At 35.1% G+C, this 25,488-nt stretch overlaps 1 protein-coding gene across 2 annotated transcripts in view; it reads right to left on the bottom strand.

Moving 5' to 3' along the window:
• The window catches only part of LIN28B (lin-28 RNA binding posttranscriptional regulator B), a 129,390-nt gene that overhangs the window by 43,371 nt on the left and 60,531 nt on the right, over positions 1-25,488 (bottom strand). For both annotated transcript variants that reach the window (XM_086707512.1, XM_025925806.2), the window contains one exon: positions 15,518-15,702. In XM_086707512.1, the coding sequence (XP_086563638.1) occupies positions 15,518-15,702 (185 nt within the window). The remainder of the gene's footprint in view (positions 1-15,517; positions 15,703-25,488) is intronic.

Raw genomic sequence — 25,488 nt, 5'->3', positions numbered from 1 at the left:
ATAAAGTTATGAAACTAGATACATTAGAGCATACCATGACTAAGAAGGGTTTTGCCCACCCCCAGGCATATGAGAATGGCTCAACTTCATAACATCTACAGATGTAATTCATTTTATCAATAAAATAAAGTCAAAAATACAAGTTATGTCAATAGATGCTGAAAACTTTTGATACAGTCCAGCAGCCATTCGCAAGAAGCAATTAAACATGATGATTATTCACTGAAAAGCAATAGCAAACACACTGAATTTGAAATGTTAAAGTCATTTTCATTAAATTAGAAGACAGGATGCTTTCTGACACCAGCGCTATTCAACATTGTCTAGGAAATTCTAGTCCAATGTCTAAGAGAAGAAAATGAAATAATAGGTATAAATATTTTAGAAGAGTCAAAGCAGTCTATCCCCAATACCCATAACTTTTCTCTATACTAGCAAGAACTAATTAAAACTAGAGGAAAAAAATTCATTAGCACCAAAAATTATAATACTAAAGAATAAACATCAAAAGGAAGGTATGGAATCTTGCTGAAGGACAGAAAATAGCTTGAAAAAAAAAAAAAAAAGGTTCAACACAGCTTACACGCTCCTCCAATCCTATTCTCTTCTCTGCCTCCCCAGAGTAAGCACTATTGTGAACAAGGGTTTATCATGTTTTTATGTTTTTATCATACATAAAGATCCTTAGATAATATATAATATCACTTGATAGTTTTTAAAATTTTCTTTAACATTTATTCATTTTTGAGAGAAAGAGAAAGAGAGAAAGAGAGAGAGAGAGACAGAGAGAGAATGAGCTGGGGGGGGGGGGGTTGCGAGGGGCAGAGAGAGAGGGAGACACAGAATCCAAAGCAGGCTCCAGGCTTCGAGCTGTCAGCACAGAGCCTGACGCGGGACTCTAACTGATGAACGGTGAGATCATGATTAGACCCTGAAGTTGGACACTCAGCCAACTGAGCCACCTAGGTGCCCCTCACCTGATACTTTTTAAAAATCAGTAAAGATGAAATATTGCATAAATCACTCTGCAACTTGCTTTATTATTCAACAGTATAGTAGGCCTTTTAAAAAGAAAGTTATCCAGATTGATAAAGGTAATTCAAATTTGTTTATTTTAACTCAGTACCACCTAATATGCTATAATTTAAACATTCTCTTGTTAATAGACATTTAGATTGTTTCCAGTTTTTTAGCAATTACAAATGATGCTCCAATAAACATTTTTGTAAAATTCTTTGTGTGCATGTGACCATGACCCACACTGAGAAAACATTCTGCATTATGACTCAATACTCACACACAAACGTGCACAGTATGACCCAAAAGTTTATGAAACAATTACCTTTACTACATGCAATGCACTCTGATTTTTATTCTATAATATTTCATTAAAAATAATAATGCTGGTATAACCCACCAAATTAATAACAAAAACTACTAGTGGGCCCCAACCCACTAGTAAAAACTATTATAGTAATAGTAAAAAACACTATTCTCGGAAATCCACCTAGAAGTGGAATCAAAGGATATAAACAATTTTGATTCTACCAGATATTGCCAGTTTGCTCTCTAAACTGTTGTTATCAATTGGGGCACCTGGGTGGCTTAGTCAATTAAGTGTCTAACTTTGATTCGGGTCATGATCTCGCAGTATGCAGGCTCAATCTTCACATCGGGCTCTGTGCTGACAGCTCAGAGCCTGGAGCCTGCTTTGGATTCTGTGTCTCCCTCTGTCTCTGCTCCTACCCTGCTCACACTCTTTCTCTAAAAAATAAACAAACATGGGATGCGTGGGTGGCTCAGTTGGTTAAGTGTCCGACTTTGGCTCAGGTCATGATCTCATGGTTTGTGAGTTGGAGCCCTGCGTCAGGCCCTGTGCTGACAGCTCAGAGCCTGGAGCCTGCTTCAGATTCTGTGTCTCCTTCTCTCTTGGCCCCTCCCCAACTTGTGCTCTGTCTCTCAAAAATAAATGTAATAAAATAAGAATAAAATAAATAAATATTTAAAAAAATTTAACGTGTTGTATCAAGTAAGAGTCCTGACCAGTACTGTATAACATTCTTCATAATAATGTCAGACTTTGAAATTTCTGCTAATTTAGCGGAAGCGAAGAGGTATCCCATTTAAATTAGTAATGCTAAGCATCTTATTGGTCTACTGAATATTTTAGTTTCATAAATTATTGTTTACTTGCTCATTTCCTATTGAGTTTTTACTTCTTTTTTATTTGTAGTCTTTTATATATTTTGGATATTAATTCTTTATCAACTACACGCATTGCAAATATCTTTCCCCACTCTATATCTATTTTCTAACTTTGTTTATATTGTGGTGCTGGACTATTGTATGTCAATTTGGTCATGGCTCTTTCTCTAGATGGTTCTGGGTTAGAGTTAGCCAAAAAAAGAAACTTGTACAAAATGTGAAAGGCTGAAATGAAACAGAAGCCATTATTCTTGGAGGGTCACTGTGGTTAGACACGGTTAACAGACAGACATAGATCTGCCCAGTGGGTCCCAGCTCATCCTCTCTGGTGTTCTATGCCCAGCTTCTTTCCTGATGTTGGCCCTGTAGGGGCAAGCTGCCTGCCACCATCATCTGTAAACCCAGAGAGGTTCTAACTACAGAGGCAGCAGTTTCCATAGATCTCCTCAGAGGCTCCCTCTTCTCAGGTCCCCTGCAATACCAGATGTGCTTGGCTTTTTGGAATTCCCTACAAGGTCTGATTTGTCGGTCTACTCCAGGGTTTGTGAAGAGTGGTTAGTGACTATGACTATTTCTCTCATCGACAGACTCACTTTTCCCTTCCCTAGCAACTCCCATATTTGTTTAAGATCTAAATCCCCAATTTCCATAAGACTTAGAGTTCTATCTTCCTGAATGAAACCTTTGCCAGGTATAAGTTTTAAATTCTGAAATAGTTAATTTAATCTTCTCTTATGGTCTGTGCTTTCTGTACATTTTTTTTTTCCAAACCCAAGGTCACAATGATATTCTCCTATATTTCCTTCTAATAAAGTTGTAAAGTTTTGTTTTATACTTTTAGGTCTTTAAACATGGTATGAGGTAGGGGTCCATTTTTACTTTTTCTCTATGGACTGATACAATCCCAGCACCATTTCTAATACTTTTATTATTTTCTAAGATCTGAAATGCCATCTCTGCCATATATCAAAGGTCTCTTTGTCTTTCACCGGGCCACTGCTTCACTTAATTACCATATACTTACCTGGTTGTTATATAACAAACATTGATATCTGGTAGAAAGAGCCCTCACACTTTGGTTCTCATCTACAAAACTATGTGGTTATATTGGCCCTATCTACTTCCAAATCAGTTTTTGAATCAAGCTTATTGGAATTCTGAATGGAATTACATTGAATTTGTCGATTACTTTATGGTGAATTACCTTCTTTAAAATGTTGAGCCTTTCCATTCATTAACAAAATACCTTTCTCCATTTATTTGGGTCTGCTTTTACATCTCTCAGTATAAGTTTATCATTTTCTTCATAGAAGTCTGCCATATTGTGTTAGATTTATTCCTTAGTATAGTATAATATGGTTAATGTTCCAGTTGTAAAATAAACCTTTTTTGGAATTATAGGAACTTTCTGGGGTACAGAATTGTTTTTGCATTCTTGTAAAATAAACCTTTTTTGGAATTATAGGAACTTTCTGGGGTTGCATTCTTGATATTCAGTTGTTCTTAGTTCAGTTTTCTTGTACTGAACTTGTAACTAGCAATATTGTCAAATTTGTTTATTCCAACTATTCATTTATTCCAACTATTCCACTAACTTATCTGTAGATAATTATGGATATAAAACCCTACTGTTATATATAACAAAGCATTTCATTTCTTCTTTTTCAATCCTTAGATTTTCAGTTTTGTTTCCTTTTCTTATTGCATTGGTAGTACCTCCAGTACTTTCAATAATAAACCCAAGAGGGGACTCTAAACGGGCTACTAAAACTGAGGGGACTAAAAGCAAATGCTCAAATCAGGGAATATAGTCCTGAGTCAGCCTAATAGGAAAAAGCAGGAAGTGACTTAATAGCAGTTTCATACAATGGTCCTGTTAAAAAACTGCTATCCATATAAGTTTTTATTTGTGACCATGTAGAATGGCTAATGAGGAGGCAGGCCCAGGTTCAAATTTAAAGAGACCAGGTTCAAATTTGGCATTCAGCAATTAGGCTCCTCTGTGACCATATCCTGCTTTCCCAATTCATGAGTAGAGCTAGGAAACAGTTGTCCTTAATATGTGATCCTTGAAAAACTGAGAGTTTTAAAAATAATTATAAAAATTATAAATAATATCTGTAGCCTTCATGGAAGGGCTAAATAAACTTTTTAGCATTTCTAGGGATTCTGAACATTTTCTATTGCCTCTAAGAGTCAACAAATAATTCTTTCTTTCCCAAAAGGAAGGAAAACACTTGATTTTGTTCCTTATTAATTCATATGTAAAATAATCATACAATAGACAAGACTAAATTTAAAGAAAAATTTTAGAGGCCAAAATTCTGGGTTATTTGAATTGAGATTTTCTTTTAAGAGAAGATGATCACAAGAGCTTTTTACCTTTACAAAACATTTTCTAAATTTAATATTTATTCTCTGTTTATATCCAAAGGCCTTACACTTTAAAAATGGTCCTTCATCATGTGAAAATGTATCTATTAAAAGTATTACTTTATATAAAACCAATTATGAATCTGATTTTTCTAAATTAGAACCTGACTTACTAAATTACTACTTTTTACTGATAAGTGCAAGCAGATTAAAATGTACATATTATAAATTATTATATAAATAAGGTAATCTTATTTACACCAACAAAAGAAAATCTCATTGGAGTATAACAATTCAAGTTATAACTCTTGATCTGTTTATCTCAACCAAATTTCAAACAATTAATATTCCAGTATAAATTTGAAAGAACCTTGCATAGGCTCTTCAAACTTAGCAGAATGAAATTTGACTTATACTTCCTTATTAATGGAGAATAAAGAAAAGCTAGCTCAAGGCTGCTAACAATTTTGTAATTACCTGGATTGTTACTTAGGCTTGAGGCTTAACACTAGTATTTCAAGTAGAGGGATTTAGCAAGTGTAAAGGATGGAAATTTTTTTGTTGATTAGTCTTCATCTTAATTAGTCCTTATCGGGTTCACACAGAAACAGAGTGGACACCATAGCAGATATAAACATGAGGACTTATGTTTTAAGTTTAAAAGTGTTATTCTGAACAATGTCATATGTTCATTAAAAATATACAGTTAGTAGTAAAGGCTAAATTAATTTCCTTTTTTGAAAAGACCTCCAAATTTTGAAATATTGGGCAATTCTTGTAACTCTTTGTATTGAAACCATACTATGAATATTTGATCTCACTTCACCAAGACCACAGTCTAAAGGAGCAAAGTTATATAAAGTTACTTGTTAAACCCACAATTCCTACTTGAAATATTGTTTAAGTTGCTTCTGGAATGAATACCCTTTTCTGCATCATTTACTGTTCATTTTGCTGAAAATAAAACAGCAATCAGAAAATTGACCTAAAATTGTGATTATCTGCCACTTAGATTCTGACCATTCTCATCAGACATCTTGGGAGACCTATGCAGCACCAAATGAAGCTCAGCCCCACACAATGTCTTGTGCAGGGTGATGAGAATGGCATATTGTCTGCCCAGTCTGAACAGAGGTCACAGCAGGGAGAGCATCTGCTAAGATAATGTGAATGAAGGAAACAACTATAATTGCCTCATTAAGAGATCTCTGGCAAAATGATCACAAGAAGAAAGGACTTGAGAAACCAACCTAAAATTAAGTCTACAATAAGAAAATTTGGGGTAGAATAAAAAATGCTAAAGAATTAAGGAAACTCAGGTATTCCATTGGTTTTACCAATGGCAACTTCGATGCAATAGTTCAGTTATTCAGCTCCAGCCCTTGCCAGTCATTAGTAGGAAGCAGAAGATACAAATCCACAGCTGTCCAGGATACAAAAAAATGTGAAATAAAGGATGATGGAGAATTTCTTACAAGGGACCAAAACATAGGAACTAAAATTTAAAGTCTACATTTTGAAATTACAGTGAAACACATACAATTAAAGAAACATTTAAGAGGGAAAAGTGAAATATAAAAGAGCAAAGTCTAAGAAAGACAAAGGAGAAACTGTTTCTGTGTAATCAATTTACTTTCTTCTATTTTCTACCTTTACCTTTTAAAAATAGATTTTTCTTAAAAGTCAATAGTATAAATCACAATTAAATCCTCAGTCACTTTGAAATTATTAGCCAACATAGGTGCACATGTATTTTATTCAACATTGGTGATAAACTAAAATTATTTCGAGTAAAAACTAAAGTAAATGCTATTACAATTTGAATTTAATTAAGTATCCAAACTGGACAGACACAAGACTAAAATGTATTGAAACTGACAAATTATTTTTGTATTTTCGGATATTTTGAGGTAGGTAAAGCGTGAACTTAATTTGTACTATACAGTTAAATTTATTGTGTAAATAGAATCTTCAATTATGGCTATTAAAATTTTCTGATTCCAACAAAAAACAGTAAAATTAGCTTGTTACGCCCATAAGCCAGGCTTAAAATAAGCAAACTATTTGATGACTTTGATGTTTTGCACCCAAAATGTGCTGGCTAATTTTTCCATTCCATTTACCATTCCAGTCTTTAAACTGCCTTAATCTCCTGCCCTCAGATGTTGACCTTGTAAGAATAGGGGTCATAGGTCAGAATAGACAGACCTCAAAGGATCTGGACTATCAATTCATGCCTGAGAGATTTCTCTTCCACAATAGGAACCTACTAAACAGCAAATTCCTAAATCTAATCACACAAGTATCAGGGTGAAACAGTTATTTATTGGAATTTGTTGATTTATAGTTTTCACACATCTCCAGCATCTAAAGGGCATTTTCCTTTTTCTTTTGGGAGCAAATTCTGGGATATAATAAGTATGAAAAAAATCACTGAAGAACTTTTATGCAAAACAGATACCCTTAATAAAATGGCATCATAAACTTAAGCAGATTTATTATTTTCAGGGATGCTAGGTATGTAGATTTCCAAATGAATAAAAACAAAGCACTATAATTCCTAACTATAAAGTACCTGAAAAACTTTAAGTTATACCACAAAGATAATGAGAGGAAGACATTATACTGCTGAGGTGGATGGGGGAAGGGTAGAAGAGGGTTAGCTTTGAGCTCACTTGCTCTAAAGGTGAATGAGGGCATTAAATATTTTTTCTTTTTAATAAACAAATGAAAATATACAGTCCTTCAATGAGAAAAGCCTCAGTAGAGTAAAAAAAAAATCTTATGGTTTCCAAAACCTTTTCTCAAATTTAAGGAATTTAAAACCAAAAAATTCTGGCCCTGTAAAAATAACTTTACTATCATACATTTTCCCTTTTATTATTTTTTTAAAGCAAGTTAGCTCTTCCAAGCTGAGAATAAATTAGACATATATGATGAGTTTCTGTTTATATTCACTTGGTCTTTCTGACTATAAATGGTAAATGCATCATAATGTGCCATTCTAATACTGGACTATAAAGAATGTCAAATTTCATAATCAGTTTTTAAGTCTACATGAAGAGCATCTTAAAAATGATAAGTTAACAAGTCTTTTTAATATGATCAAATGAAAGGAATTTCCCACACTTCCGTGCCAAAAGCAGTAATACTGAACATCATAACAATTAACCTGCTTTCTAAACAAAATATATTAAAACTTCAACTCATGTAGAAAATAAAAAAGCTTAATCAAGTGTCAATGCAGTGATGCATATAAAATATTGCTTGAAGTGGAATGAAAACAATAGAACATTGGCATTATTTTCTGTTATTTTAAAAATTTCAGGTCAACATTGTTGAAAGAACTGCATTATTATGAACAGCACTTCTTGGACTGTGTGGCTGGGTCAAAGATGTGGAAGGTTAAGGAGAACAAAGAAAATAGTCACTACCCTAGAAAAAACTTAGAATGAAAAAGGAGGTAAAAACAGAAACCATAAACAATAAAAAAATGAAGCTATATGTATACATCCAATATATATATCTACCATGTATGTATAAGCTCTTCAAATGTTTTTAAAACTTAAATGTATTTTTATTCCTTAATTATATAAGGAATAAGTTGAAGATCATTTCAACTTTATAAAAAGATTTCCAGACCATCTGTTTCAGTCCACATCATTTTTACTAATATTTGTAATTTACTAATACACTAATCATTTGTTAATATAAACTGAAATTTTATCACATGAAATATTTAATTGCATATTATAGTTTGACCTGATTATTTCATATAAATACTAAAAACAAACAGTGGTAAATAAAATAATCCTTCTATTATCTTCCCCCACAATTTCATTCTGTTAGAAGTTACTTCTTTTACTTCAAAGTAAATTGTGGTCTTATAAAAAATAAAGAGTTACCAGATTTTGAGAAGAAAAATGGAGTTTTAAAATTTTATATTAACCATCTTCATTTCATTCTAAAGAGAGCTTTTTAGGGGTCATTAAATCTCTCCTCTTTTAATAATATACACTAAAAAATAAACAGCAAAAATAAATCAGAAATTATTTCATGTGAATTTTTTAAAAAACATTTAAATGTGGAGGACTTAAAATAAGACAAGATAACACACTGCTACTGAACTGAACACTGGTAACTGTATGCTAAATTCAGCAGAATTTTAAGACAGAATGAAAAAAAATCCCACTTTCTTTTATAAACAGTTTATGTAAAATTAAGACAAAATCCTTAAAATTATTTTATATTTCTTGCCACAAAGACATAAATCCTCACAAATATGGTTCTATCATATATATATATATATATATATATATATATATATATATATATATAATTGAACAAATACTTTCTTTTGAGTGATGGAACCCAATTTTGAATTTGTTAAATATATTAAATCCATGTAATAAAAACTTTATATATAGAGTTGTAATTTTTCAACCTGAAAGGGCAGAAATTAGATTAAACTTTGTAATTTAATTTAAAAACATTCCAGGAGAAAAAAGATATTTTTCTGAACAGATGGTGTTTGAACAATTCATATTATTCATGCACAAAAAATGAGCTTGGGTCTAAACCTCAACCCCATACAAAAATTAATTCTACATAGATTGATATGTAAATATAAAACATTAAACTATATAAAACTACAAGAAAAAAACATGGAGAAAAAAATCTTTGTGACCTAGGATTATGCAATAATTTCTTAAACATAACATCAAATAAACATGACATAAAATAAAAGATTATAACTGTTATTATCAAAATGTAAAACTTTAGCTCTGTGACAGATATTTAAGACATTGGAAAAATAAGCCAAAAACTCAGAAAAAAAAATCTGTGAGTTATATATCTGACAAAGGACTAGTATCCACAATTTATACAAAGAGCTCTCAAAATGCAACAAGAAAAGAATCCAGTAAAAATGGGCAAAAGGTATGAACAGTCACTTCACCAAAGAAGATATAAAGAGACACAAAAATATTTAAAAATGTCAGTATCAGTAGTATTTAGGGAAATGAAAGTTAAAACCATGATAAGATGTTGCTATGCATCTTTTAGAATGGTTAAATTTTTTAATTCTGACAATACTAAATGCTGACAAAGATGTAGAGTAGTTGGAACTCCTATTATTCATATTATCATTGGTGGGAATTCCAAAGAGTACAATCACTCTGAAAAAAAAAAAATTGGGCAGTTTCTTAGATCAGAGTGTAAATAAATGAAATAGAAACCAAAAAGACAACAGAAAGATCAGTGAAACCAAGAGCCAGTTCTTTGGAAAGATAAAACAGAAAAACCTTTAACTAGACTCACTATGGAAAAAAGAGAGGGCTCAAAGAAACGAAATTACAAATTAAAGAGGAGACATTATAACTGATACTGCAGAAATACAAAGGCTCAAAAAAGACTACTATGAACAATTATACACCAACATATTGGACAACCTAGAAGAAATGGATGAATTCCTAGAAACACACAACATACCAAGACTGAATTATGAAGAAACAGAAAATCTGAGTACACGAATTACTACTAAAGAGTAACACAAAATCTCCTAACAAAGAAAAGTTGAGGACTACATAGTTTCACTGGTAATTGTACCAAACAATTAAAGAAGACTTAATACCAATCCATCTCAAACACTTAAAATACAGAAGAGAAGGAAATACTTCTAAACTCATTTTATCAGGCCAGCATTACCCTGATACTGAAACTAGACAAGAATCCTGTAAGAAAATTATAGGTCAATATCCTTGAGGAACATAAATGCAAAGTCCTCAACAAAATATTAAAAAACTGAATTCAACAATACATTAAAAGGATCATATTCACTTCAACTGGGATTTATTCCAGAATTACAAGGATATTCAAATCCACAAATCAATAAATATATCACATTAACAAAATGGAGGACAAACATCATATGACCATCTGAATAGATGCAGAAGAAACATGTGACACAATTCAACATCCATTCATAATGTGAACTTTCAATAAAGTGGGTATAAAGGAAACACACCAATATAATAAGGGCCACAAATGACAAACCCACAGCTTAGCATTAATTATAGAATGGTGAAAAGCTGGAAGTTTTTCCTCTGAGATCAGAAATAATACAAGGATGCCCACTCTTGCCACTTTTATTCAACATAGTAATAGAAGCCCTAACCAAAGCAGTTACACAAGAAAAAAAATAACTAAAAGGCTTTCAAATTGGAAAGGAAGAAGTATCTCCATTTGTAGATGACATGATACGCACACACACACACACACATACAATTCAGCCTAAAAAGATCCTACCAAAACATAGTTACCACTAATAAATGAATTCAGTAGAGTTGCAAAATACAAAATCAATATACAAATATCAGTTGGGTTCTTATACACTAACAGTAAACTATCAGAAAGAGAAATTAAGAAAACAGTCTCATTTACATTGCATCAAAAAGAATAAAATATTTAGGAGGTGATAATGAAATACCTTAACCAGGAAGGTGAAGGATCTATATACTGAAACTACAAGAAATTAATGGAAAAATGTGAGGAAACACAAATAAATGAAAAGCTTTCTGTGCTCACGGACCAGAAGAACTAATATTGTTAAAACGTTCATACCATTCAAAGTGATCTACAGATTCAGTGGAATCCCTATCAAATTCCAATGGCATTTTTCACTGGCATAGTACATACTAATCTAAAATTTGAATGGAACCACAGAAGACACTGAAGAGCCAAAGCAACCTGAAGGAATAACAAAGCTGATGGCATCACATTCTCTGATTTCAAACTGTATTAACAAAGAGTAGTAATCAAACAATATGGTACTGGCATCAAAACAGACCCATAGGTCAATGAAACAGAACAGAAAGATCAGAAATCAACCCACAAATACATGGAAAATTATGACAAAGGAGACAAGAATATATACAATGAGAAAGGACAGTCTCTTCGGTAAATGGTGTTGGGAAAACTGGGCAGTTACATGCAAAAAAACCAAAACTGGACCACTATCTTACACCATATATAAAAACTAACTCAAAATAGATTCAACACTTGAATGGGAGACCTGAAAGCACAAAACTCTTCAAAGAAAACATAAGGTGTGAGCTTCCCGACATCAGTCTTGGCAATGATTTTTTGGGTTTGACCAAAAGAGCAAAACAAACAAATGAAACTAAATCAAAATAAAACACTTCTACACAGCAAAAGAAACCATTAACAAAATGAAAAGGCAACCTATAGAATGGGAGAAAATATTTGCAAATCATGTATCTGATGAAGGGTTAATATTCAAAGTATATAAAGAACTCATACAACTCATTAGCAAACAAATAGTCTGATTAAAAATAGGCAGAGGAACTGAATAGATATTTTTCCAAAGAAAACTATATGATGGACAACAGGTACATGAAAAGGTGCTCAACATCACTAAACATCAGGGAAATTCAAATCAAAAGCACAGTAAGATATCACTTCACATCTGTTAGAATGGCTATTATAAAAAGACAAGAAATAACACGCATTGGTGAAGATGTAGAGAAAAGGGAATGCTTGTGCACTGTTGACAGAAGGGAAGGGAGACAACATCTACAGCAGACCCTTATCACTGCTGCTCCTTATTTTCACTTGCATTGTGCTGTCCTATATTTATCACAGTTCCTTTTGAACAGCTTTTTAAGTATTTGGGCAGTTTACATTGCTATCTTCTTCCTCCTGGTTCTCTGCACCCAACTGTCCCACTGTTGGTGGGAATGTAAATCATTTCAGGCAAAATGGAAAACAATATGGAGATTTCTCAAAAATTTAAAAATAGAATTACCATACGATCCAGCAATTCCACATCTGGGTATATATCCAAAGGAAATTAAATCATTATCTTGAAGAGATATCTACCCCCTACCATTGGTCACCAGAAAGACCAAACCATGATTGGAAGCTTGGATTTTTCAGCCCTGCTCTCCATTCTCTTAAGAAGGGAGAAAGGCTGAAAATGAAGTTAATGATTAATCATGCCTATGTGAGGAATTCTCCATAAAATCCCAGTAGTGAGGAGTTCAGAGAGCTTCCAGATGGACCAACACATTCACAACGGAAGGGTGATGCACCCCAACTCCACCTAGACAGAAGGTCCTGTACTCGGGACCTCCCAGACCTCAATCTATGTTTTCTTCATCTGGCTGTTATTCTGTATCCTTTACCATATCCTTTAATAAACTGGTAAATGTAAGTGTTTCCCTCAGATCTGTGAGCCACTCTAGCAAATTAATCAAACCTGAGGAGGGAGTTGTGAGAACCTCTGATTCATAGCCAAACAGAAGTTGTGGATAACCTCCAGACCCACTTCTTGGAATGACATCTGAAGTGTGTGGAGGGATATAGTCTTGTGGGACTTAGCCCTTAACCTGGGATCTGACTCTATCTCCTGGTAGATGTGTCAGAATTGAGTTAAACTGTAGGACACCCAGCTGGTGTTGTGGAGAACTGTTTGGTGTGGGGATAAAATCGCCACACACTTGGTGTCAGAAATGGAATGCCGTGTGAAAGTAAAGGAGACACACAAGAGAAAAACATAGTAGGGAAGACCTGGGTTTTTCATAGTAGGAAAGAAGAAAATTGAGTTCTTTCCTAAAAAGCGAACTTACAAATCAATAAGAGCAAATAAACACCTCAATAGGAACATGAGAAAAGGACACGAAACATGTAGTTCATAGAAGTAAAAACTGAAAAAATAAAAATATATTTAACCTCTAATATAATCAAAGGATGCAAAGAAAAAAAATGAGCTGTTACCTCTTAACCTAAACCATTGGAGAATATTTTTTAAATGACATCATTCAGGGGCACCTGGCTGGCTCAATTGGTAAGGCATGTGACTCTTTATCTCAGGGTTGGGGGTTTGAGCCCACATTGTGTGGAGTTTACTTCAAAAATAATAAAATCTTAACATAAAATAAAATTACATCATTCAATGAGTAGTCTCATTTTTTTTAATGTTTATTTATTTATTTTGAGAGAGAGAGAGAGCACAAGCATGGGCAAGTGGTAGAGAAAGGGTGAAAGAGAGAATCCCAAGCAGGCTCTACACTGTCAGTGCAGAGCCTGACACAGGGCTCCATCCCATGAACCATGACCATGACCTGAGCTGATATCAAGAGTCAGACGCATAACTGATTGAGCCACCCAGGCACCCCGGGCAGTCTCATTTTTGAAGGGGTTGTATGTTGGCCCTAATCATTTCTGGAGAGCAACCTGGAAATAGATAATAAAAAAAAAAATCTTTAATGTTTATTTATTTATTTTGAGAGAGAGAGCACATATGAGTGGGGGAGGGAAAGAGAGAGAGTACAAGCAAGAGAGGGAAAGAGAAAACCCCAAACAGGCTCCCTGCTGTCAGCACAGAGCCAACTTGGGACAAATTCTCACAAACCATGAGGTCATGACGTGAGCCGAAATCAAGAGACACTCAACCAACTAAGCCACCCAGGCACCCCTAGATATCAAAAATTTTCAAATGCACTGTTTTTGATCCAATTTTTTCACTATTAGGTATTTATCCTAAGGATATAATCAGACAATTTTTCAAAAATGTACATATAAGGATTCCCACTGTAATGCTACTGATGAGGTCAAAGCATTCAAAACAGCTTAAATTTAACAAATTAGTTTATTAGCCTTGTTTAAACTCTGGTACATTCATTTCTTTTAATTTTTTTAATGTATATTTATTTTTGAGAGACAGAGACAGAGTGCAAGCAGGAGAGGGGCAGACAGAGGAGACACGGAATTGGAAACAGACTCCAGGCTCTGATCTGTCAGCACAGAGTCCAATGTGGGGCTCGAACTCACCTGCTGTGAGAACATGACCTAAGCTGAAGTCAGATGCTTATAAATTCTGGTACATTCAAAAAATAAATAAATTATGGGGCGCCTGGGTGGCTCACTTGGTTAAGCATCTGACTTCGGCTAAGGTCATGATCTCACAGTTTGTGGGTTCGAGCCCCGCGTCAGGCTCTGTGCTAACAGCAAGGAGCCTGGAGCCTGCTTCAAATTCTGTGTCCCCCTTTCTCTTTGCCCCTCCCCCACTCTCTCTCTCTCTCTCTCTCTCTCTCTCTCTCTCTCAAAAATAAACATTAAAAATAAATACATAAATAATAATAAATAAATAAATTCTGGTACATTCACACAGTGGGAATTTATGCAGGTATTTATGACTGATAGGAAATGCTACATGATATACTGTTAAGTGATTTAAGAAATGCAAGTTTCAAAAATACTGCATACATATTATGATTCCCACCTCTGGTTAGGATTTCAAATGACTTTTTTCCTGATTTCTTTACAGTTTTTTTATATTTTTTATATATGAGTTATCTCTTAAAAACAGATGAGGGGCGCCTGGGTGGCACAGTCGGTTAAGCGTCCGACTTCAGCCAGGTCACGATCTCGAGGTCCGTGAGTTCGAGCCCCGCGTCAGGCTCTGGGCTGATGGCTCAGAGCCTGGAGCCTGTTTCCGATTCTGTGTCTCCCTCTCTCTCTGCCCCTTCCCCGTTCATGCTCTGTCTCTCTCTGTCCCAAACATAAATAAACGTTGAAAAAAAAAAATTAAAAAAAAAAAAAGATGAAACAATAAACGTATTTTCCTTTGAGAAAACAGGTGAGGTGTTACGATGTACCGAGGGACAACACTATCTGTTGGGAACCTTGACTCCTCCTTTGTGATCTCAGAACAGTCTGGTGGAAATAGTGCACACAGAGAGTTCAAACTGCAAGGTAGCCTATATTCCTGATAGAGTTTATTCAACTACACAATAATAGCATTTTATTTACTTTGGTTAGAATATATAAAGCCCAATAACATAGAAAATACAAATAAATTTTCAGAATTTTTTTCCAAATACAATAAACTCATAAACTAACAAAGTAAAATGATTACCTATCTCCCTTTGGTTTTCTTTTTTGTAGTGTCTTCCCTTTGGGTCTTCTTTCGCTTCCTAAACAAGGGCTCCCACCAGGTCCAGTTACCCGTATTGATTCAAGGCCTTTGGAAGATTTTTTAAATGTGAATTCCACTGGTTCTCCTTCTTTTAGGCTTCTAAATCCTTCCATGAATAATTTGCTCTGTAAAGAGCAGGGGAGGGAGACAGAGAGAAAGAGAGATCATGATTATCAATGTTTTATAAATTTTCTCTATGATTTTCAAATTCACAGAGCAAGATATTCACTATTAGCCATTACAAAGTATGAAATCTTTTTTTAAGTTCAATAAAAGTTACACCATTTTAAGGTTTCCTGTTGCAATGCTGGCAATAGGAGATAAACTAAGACCATTTTTTAAGGCAATTTGGTGATACTTACAAAAATTTTAATGTGCATATTCTTTGACCCAGCAATTCCACTTCAAGGACTCTCCTACAGACATACTCACACACAAAGGTTCAAAAACAAAAGAAGAAGACCTATATCAAAATTCACTGCAGCACTGTCTGTTAAAAAAAAATTACAACTACCCTAATGTCCACCAATGGGAAACCAATTTTACAGATTAGAGTGTAGCTATATAATATTATTGAGCCATGAAAAGATCTAAATGTCTCACCATCTGCAACATGGATGGACCTAGAGGGTATTATCCTAAGTGAAGCAAGTCAGACAGAAAAGACAAAACTGTATAATTTCACTTATATGTGCAGTCTAAAAAACCAAACAAATAAAGCAGAAACAGATTCATAAATACATAGAACTGATGGCTGGGGGGAAATGGGTGAAGGGCAGTGGGAGGAACAGGCTTCCAGTTACAAAATACCATAATACCACCTACGTAAAGAAGTTTTTAAAACATGCATGTTTATTTATATAGAGAGGAGGTTCCTTTCTTCAGTTCTTTTTTTCGGAAAGTGGGAAAGCTTGTTGGTATACACATTATTGTACGTTTTTGTTTTTTATAATTTGAAAGGAAATAGATTTTTACAGTTTGAATTATAGTGGATTTTTGTGGAGGGGAAAAAGTTTCCCGACTGCAAAAGTGCAACCTTGGTTACAAATATTAATTGGCTTTTTCGATCTCTTTTCATCAAAGTCAATGTGCCAATTCAAAATAACTAAAAATAATTAAATCATTAGTTTTATGTTTTCAAATGCTTTTGTGTGTATTTTATGGGTCTAATTTGGAATATCATGTAGTTTTCAAAGACTTTTATGAATTTGGGGGCAAAAGGAAGCAAAACTAAGTATGATGGGAGCCCTTGGGTCAAGTCCATTTCTTTAAGTAAACAGCTACACAGCTTTGATAGAGCCATTTCATCTCTTTTCTGTTTATCCGTAAATTTAAGCGATTTGAGTTTCCCCACGTGTATTCTAAGGAACAATGAATGGTTCCAAGAAAGACTCCATGAAAACAGGATTTTGTGGTCAAATAAGTTTGTAAAATGCTCTACCTTGTTTCTCCTTAGATGAATCACATTAGCATATATTAAAGTCTCTGAGATTCCATACCCCTCCTCTCCACTCCCTAAATAAAAATTTTGTTTGACTGTGTTTATTTAACCCAGCAATTTCCTGACTGAATTGATCGCAGAGCCGTTTCTTTATGACTACAGTTGACAAGCACACTTAGGGAAATACCGGACCAGAAAGTCTTTACCCCTCCTGAGTCCATGACTCTAAAGGCAGCTAAATAATTACATACAACCAAACAATTACATGGAACAAATAAAAACAACACTTCAAAATTCAAGGCAAAGGGAGACTATTCATGGTGAAAGTGATAGGACACATGAAAACACGGTTTTTAACCAGTCATCTGATGCTTCAAATTCCTTCATGTGGAAGTCTGCAATTTGGCATCACCTTTATTGCTGTCTGATGTCATGCAGAAGTTAAGGGGGAAAACTCACAACTGCCTACACTCCTTAAAATAACAACAAAAAATTTACTGTTTTTAAAGCTTTATTTAGTATTTTCAAATCTTCCCTTCCCCACCCCCCAAGCTTTCTCCTCACTAATTATAAATAGTTCTTTTGATTTCATTTCCTTTTTCACTCCCCAGTCAAGAAAGTCCAGATTATCAAATCAGATGAAGTGGAGCATACACAGGTCAACTATAGCAATTAAGAGAATGAAGGGACAGCAGTTTTAACTAGAGCTATCGTATGCTCATGTTTTGTTGATGTAATATAAATTCTATCGCTTATTTCCTCACAGTTCTTAGTATGTGGGTGTATTTCACCTTCTATTATTACAATTTTTGATAGGTATCATTTATAAGTGAATTGTTTCTCCAAATTTACAGTAAAATTCTACTCTAGTAGACCACTAAGTTCTGGCTATTCTTCATGGTATTCTTAAAGAATAACTTTTTTAACTCTATCTTACATTACTCCTTCCTAAAATTAGTATATAAGGCAATTTAGACTCATAATAATAGACAAATAATTGACTATCTCCTACCTGGGTAATTGTAATTGTTTCTTCATTGGCATTTCAGCATCAAGTCTCCTCCTTACTCCATAACATCTTCCATATCTACATATTCTCTCAGAATGAATCTTAGCCTATTAGTCTCAAAATTCTACAATACCTCTCCCAGACTGTAGACTGAGACCATCCATAATCTTACCTCTAGTTATACTATATATTGTATGATTCCAATTATATGACTTCATATAAAAGTTAAAACTATGGAGATAGTAAAGAGATCAGTGGTTTCCAGGGATTGGGTGGAGCAGAGGGTGAAGAGAGAGAAATAGGTAGAACACATAGGAATTTTAGGGCAGTGAAAATAGTCCACATGACACCATAACAATGGATAGAGGTCATTACACATTTGACCAAACCCACAGAACACCAAGAGTGAACCATAATATAAACATATAGACTTTGGGGTAATTATGATGGATTATTGGTTCATCGATTGCAACAAATATACCACTCTACCACAGGATGTTGATAATGGGTCTCAACCCCCACCCCAACCCCAGCTCCAAGAGGAGGGAGACAGAATCCAAAGTAGGCTCCAGGCCCTGAGCTGTCAGCACAGAGGCTGACGCGGGGCTCAAACTCATGAACCGCGAGATCACAACCTGAGCCAGAGTCAGACACTTAACCGACTGAGCCACTGATGCACCCCTAGAGATTGAGTTTAATTGCCAATCTTCAATATAAGTTTTGTAAGTCAATGTAGGTTTTGTAATGAAACTTCCATAAAACCCAAAAAGGTGAGGTTTGGAGAGCTTCTAAGTTGGTAAACATGTGGAGATACTGCAGAATCACGTGCCTAGAAGGGCATGGGAGCTCTGTGCCCTTCCCACATATCTTGCCTTATGCATCTCTTCCACCTGGCTATTCCTAGGTTATATCCTTTTATAATAAAGCAGTGACCTAGTAAACAAAATGTTTCTCTGTGTTCTGGATGTAGCTCTAGCAAATTACTCAAACCCATGGAGAAGGTTGTTGGAACCTCGAATCTATAGCCATTAGGTCAGAAGCACATGTGACAAGGTGGGACTTACAAGTAATGTCTGAAGCGGGGTGATGGGGAGCAGTCTTGTACTAAGCCTGTGGGATCTGTACTTAACCTGTAGGATCTGATAATAATTCCAGGCAGATAGTGTCAGAAATGAGTGGAACTGTAGAATACTTAGCTGGTATTGGAGAATTGTTTGGTGGTATGAGAAAAAAATCCACAAATTTGCATTGGAGTCAGTATCCTCTGGACTTTGGTAGAAAGCACAGTACTACAAACTCAGAGACAAAGGATGTTTTTTATTCAGAGCAGTAGTAGAAACAGGTAATCAGCATTTTTTGTGCTGGTTCCACAAGCCCTTATTCCCACAGGGTGATAGGAATAAGGTCAAATGAAACCTACACACAGTGTGTTGCATTACAAGAGGGGAACACTGACCTTAGGGAAGCTGAATTTTTCATAATGGGCAGTAAGTATGCTTGCCCTTTACTCTGCAAGGAAACACTATCTCTGTGTTCCAGGGTTGTTTGCTATACAAACATCCTTGAAAAGGTAGCCCAGAACAAAGGAAAGCCATTGCCTCACTCACAAGACATGCAGCAATCTGAGAGAATTAGGGAAAATTGTCTTCCAACAATACTGAGTGAAAGCAGCTTTATACAAAAAGAGTACAGACCGTGTATTCCATTTGTTTGAATTTCTAGAACACACCAATCTAACCTATGGTAGGAAAACATTAGAATAGTTGTTGCATGGGGGTAGGTGTGTAGACTGAGGTGAGACATGCAGGAATCTTACTGGAATGATAATATTCAAGGTCTTGAGAGTGGTTCAGATTACAAAAGTGGAGACATTGTTAAAGTTACTGAAAGGTGCACTTACAATTTGTGCATTTCATCATCTATCAATTTTACCTCAAAAAAAGATATTGAATTCTAGTTAATGATATGCATGCTGAAGGATTTAAGGAGGGAGTGTATTGATATCTGTAACTTCTTTGGAAATGCATCAAAAGAAATGGATTAATGGATCCACAGAGAGAGAACCGGGCAAAGTAATGTGAAAAAACAAGCATAGGAAAATTATTATACAATCTAGATATTGAATATAATGGTGTTCACTGTTAAAATTCTATCAACTTCTTTGCATGTTTCAAATTTTTCATTTAAAAATATTGTAAAAATATATCTTTGACAGAGAGACACTATGGGTAAGAGATATCTTGGCATACTTACATTTTTTAAAAAAGTAATAAACTGAAATTGAAGTTATCATTATTTATAAAAGTATCTATCTAGTAAAGACCAATGTGTATATGGCACTATATTGGACATTACCAACAAATCTCAAAAACTTAAATGTGCTAGTAACTTACAATCAGACATTTTATATTACTTATATAATTGGAAAGGAGGGAAAAGGTGAATGGTGGAGGAGCAGACAGAAAGACAGAGAGTTAAATAAGAAGTAATAAATGAACATGAATGGAATTAAGAAAAATGAATAAAGTTCTTATATTCATCTACAAAGAGAATCTGCAGAATTAATTTCAGACTGTATACTCTGGACTGCTGGGACGATGCTTGAATTAGGCAGCAGGCAGGTGATTTAGAGAACATATGGGAGCAGAGATCATGAAACTAAAGCAGCAATTGATATTCAGATCCTGCTCTCCTTTTAAGAGTATTTTCTGAACAGTTATACTTGATCCTTTCCTCCCAGGCAATTTCTACCTTCTGCTTGGGGCTGATTTAGCTTTGAGAACAGAATGATATTCACCTTTGTTGTAATGATTGGTGATGGGGATAAGTCCAGGGAACATGAACTAATGGGAAGTGTGCCCACTTTCCCTTTTAGAAATAAGCAAAAAATTAGGAACCTCTCATACCACACATATAATAAAGATTCCAAGCTTATCTTTTTGAGTTTATCCAATGAAAAAAAAAAATCACCAAAAACTCAGCTTTCCACAACTAAAGCTGCTTGCCCCCATCTGAAGCCCTACAAAAGAGTGACGTTTAAACTAGATTTTTTTTTTTTACAAATTTAAAGAATTCTGGAGTTCAGAGAAATGCTTCAAGGATTCTGAAATTTATCCAAATTTCTATTTTAAGAATATTTTTAAACTACCTTAAAATCTGTAATATAAAACACGTATATTATACTGCAAAGTAAGTCAGCAGAAACCCTAACAGATTACCCTACGTGTGGACGTGCAGGTTTCAGAAATTTCTACAGGTATCTTTCAGTGTGTGTATTAAAATCTGTGCTTTTGATTTACAGTACAATACTACAGTTCTGTATTGCTTTTTCATTAAAGATTCAGGCTTGCTCATGGCCACTTACCAAAAAAAAAAAAAAAAAATCAAACAAGGGCAATTACTACTAGGGCACATGTGACATACACAAATGTGGCAAGACCCAGGCACATAATATAATCATCAGTTCTTTAATAACAAGTGAACACATAATATGCTTTGTTATAATACTTTGAGAATCATTCACTGAATTATCAGTAGATGTATGAAATGAAAACAACTACCTCTAAAGCTAGAGTTTTCCATTCACTTATTTTATTTTTTTAAAATTTTTTCAATGTTTATTTATTTTTGAGAGAGAGACAGAGAGACAGAGCATGAGCAGGTGAGGGGCAGAGACAGAGAGGGAGATACAGAATTCAAAGCAGGCTCCAGACTCTGAGCTGTCAGCAAAGAGCCCGACATGGGGCTCGAACTCACAGACCACAAGATGATGACCTGAGCCAAAGTCAGTCGCTTAACTGACTGAGCCACCCAGGCGCCCCTAGACTTTTCCATTTCTTGACTAAAAGCAGGACAGTTTAGACAATGTGCTGAGTCATTAAATTCAGGGTAAAACAAGTTCCATTATACTAACAATAATGAATTCTTCACTTGTTTCTACTATGTAGCCCAAAACTTCTGCATAAAATCATCATACAAGAGCAAGCGAATACTATGGCATTACTTCCTGTTGTGGTTTTTTTGAAAATAAAAATGTTGGGGCGCCTGGGTGGCGCAGTCGGTTAAGCGTCCGACTTCAGCCAGGTCACGATCTCGCGGTCCGTGAGTTCGAGCCCCGCGTCAGGCTCTGGGCTGATGGCTCAGAGCCTGGAGCCTGTTTCTGATTCTGTGTCTCCCTCTCTCTCTGCCCCTCCCCCGTTCATGCTCTGTCTCTCTCTATCCCAAAAATAAATAAACGTTGAAAAAAAAAAAATTTAAAAGAAAATAAAAATGTTTCAGGGGCTCGTGGGTGGCTAGGTCGGCTAAGCACCTGACTCCTGGTTTTGGCTCAGGTCATGATCCCACAGTTCTGTGAGTTCAAGCCCCCCAGTGGGTTCTGCACTGACAGCGTGGAGCCTGTTTGGGATTTACTCTCTCTCCTTCTCTTTCTGCCCCCCCCAAAACAAATAAATAAATTAAAAAAAAAATGTTTCAAACACTCATGTATTTCAAATAATGAAATTAAGCAAGGTATCTGCATGATTACTGACATGAGTCAATGTCACTTTCAAATACAAAGAATTAAAATTAAAATTTACTTAGTGGGTAGGAATATAAAATTATATCATTTAAAATTAACCTACTAGGGTTGCCTGGGTGGCTCAGTCAGTGAAGGTCTGAGTTCGACTAAGGTCATGGATCTCGTAGTTCATCAATTCTAGCCCTGCATCCAGCTCTGTGCTCACAGCACAGAGCCTGCTTGGGATTCTCTGTCTCCCTCTCTCCCTGCCACTCCCCCATTTGCTTGTTCTCTCAAAATAAATAAACTCTAAAAAGTTAAATTAAATTAACGTACTAAATTGAATATAAAGGAAAAGAGATATGGATAGAGAAAAAGTTTAGATTTAGCAACACAGTTTTTATAGTGTTATTAGGCTTACAAAATTAATGTCAACAATAAAACTAAAACTAATGAACATACAGCACAAAATAAAATAAATGAAACTGAATTATTTTATTTTATTTGAGAGACAGAGCACGTGAACGGGACAGGGAGAGAGAGAGAGAGACAGACACACAGAAAGAGACAGAGAGAGAGAGAGAGAGAGAGAGAGAGATAATCCCAAGCAGGCTCCAGGCTAAGTGTGGAACCCAACATGTGGCCCCATCTCACAACCGTAAAATCAAGACCTGAGCCCAAATCAAGAGTTGACCACTTAACCAACTGAGCCACCCAGGCACCTGTAAGTGTGACTGAAATTTTATCTGACAAAAGGGTACTGACTTTTTGAAGTATTTTTTTAATGACAACATAGAATAACTTAAAAAAACTTTTAAGATATATTTAAAAATATGCATGTTCATTTTCAACCAAGAATACCATTTAAGAGAGCTGAGGTATCTGGCCATCGAAAACCTCCCAATTAGACATTTATAAATTCAAGTATGCAAGTACTTTTTAAATATTGCCAGTGATTCAACACAGAAACAAAAATGTCTTAGAATTCTGTCAAGCTATTGAGCCTTTTTGTAAAAAAAGAAACTGCTATGGTTAAACCAGCTCCCATCTTTTATGGAATATTGTTTTTATTTTCACTATGTTTATCGAACATAGTAATTTTCAACAACTTGTGAGGGGTGAGTGGCAGTGTTTAGGTCATACAGCTATAGGTGTTGAAGCTGTAAGGGCACTTAGACATCTCATTCTTGGAAGATACAAATATTATAAAATAGCAAGAGGATAAAGGAATTATAGAACACGCATAAGTAGAATGCCACTGTGGTCACCATTACAGATGCTACAAATATTCTGGTTTCCTTCTCCTCCAAGGCAAATGGTAGGCCTGCACTTTACTCTGCATTTTAAATTAGGCATGGCCACGTGACTTGCTTTGGCAAACGAAAATGTGAGTATCAATGGCATGGACACTTTTTTGTAGAAGCTTTTAGAGATAGTACACAATCTGCCCTATTCTCTTTTCCTGCCTCAACAATTCTACAAGCAAGTTTCATAATGGAACCTCCATTTGTCTGAGTCCTGATATGAGGATCATGAGCAGAAGGCACTGTGGACCACATTGTACATGTAGTCTGAGAGAGAGAAAACTTTCCCTGTGTATGCTGCTGAAAATTTCAGATTGTTTTTGCCAAAACAGAACCTAAAATGTCCTGGGTGGAACAGACAAAAAGAATCTAGAAGTAAGTTGTGGCCATACCCAACACTTAAAATATCTGGCATTTTCTTACAGGTTGGTATGTGGAAGGAAAATTATGCTGGATGGCAAACCCTAGTTAGTAAAACTGTCACATAACAAAACATCTCAGTCTCTCTTAAAAATGGGCAGCCAAAAATCACCAGAAACTTCCACACTGAAGAAAAGAGCCAAAACAAGCAAACCAAAAAGAGCCTTGAGGAAATAAGATGATGTAGAGAGAAGAAATCATTAGAAACTGCAATTAACATCCTCCGATACATAAAAGATTATACTGCATCCATAAAACCACTTTGGATTCTCCTGAAAACAAGAAAGAGCTCTTCAAAATTGAATACAGTATTAGAAAAAATTCAATAGGAGTGTTAGAAAATTGATTGCAAATTCCAAAAAGAGCACAAAGGTAAAAATGGTAATAATAAAAGTGGAAGGCTTAAAATAAAATACAGCATCCACTAGTAGGAGTTAAAGAAAGAAAGAATTAAGAAAGGAAAAGACTATCTTTATTGAGAACAGTTCCAAGAAGAGGACACAAATTTTCACATTGAAAAGATCAACTCATTTAAAAAATTACTTTAAAAACCATCACACATCACTGTAAAGCCTCAGAACAACTGAAGTTTGGTGGGGGAAAGGGACCTACCTAAAAGCTTCTGAGGAGAAAGAAAAACAGGCGGACTCTTATAAAAAGAAGTAAGAATCAAGACAGAATCTGACTTTTCAACAGGAACAATGAACACTGGAAGATAATAGAAAAAAAATATTTTCAAATCTGATGAAAAAGCATTTCTTTTTTTTTTTCAGTTTTTTTTTTTTAATATTTATTTTTGAGAGAGAGACAGAGTGTGAGCAGGGCAGGCACAGAGAAAGAGGAAGACACAGAACCCAAAGCAGGCCCCAGACTCCAACCTGTGAGCACAGAGCCCAACACGGGGCTCAAACCCACAAACTGGAGATCATGACCTGAGCCGAAGTCGGACACCTAACTGACTGAGCCACCCCGGCGCCCCTGAAAAAGCATTTCTATATGAATTCTATATCTAGCCAAACTATCCCAGAGTCTTGAAAACTTTACCTCCTTAGTACCCCTTTTCTTAAGAAGCATTTAAGAAGGTACTCCATCAAAACAGGGAGAACCAAGAAAGATGAAGATATGAGATCCAGAAATAGTAAAGAAGCAAAGAAAATTCCCAAGATGAGAGTAAAGGAATGCATGGGTACAACAGTTCTCCAGCAGGCCTGTACAGAACAACAGAAGTTTACACTAGAC

This window comes from Puma concolor, chromosome B2, assembly GCF_028749965.1.
Source record: "Puma concolor isolate L17-30 chromosome B2, mPumCon1.1.hap2, whole genome shotgun sequence".
NCBI lineage: Eukaryota > Metazoa > Chordata > Mammalia > Carnivora > Felidae > Puma > Puma concolor.
The sequence above is the reverse complement of the archived record's forward strand: the minus strand, read 5'-3'. Positions and strand labels throughout refer to the sequence as shown.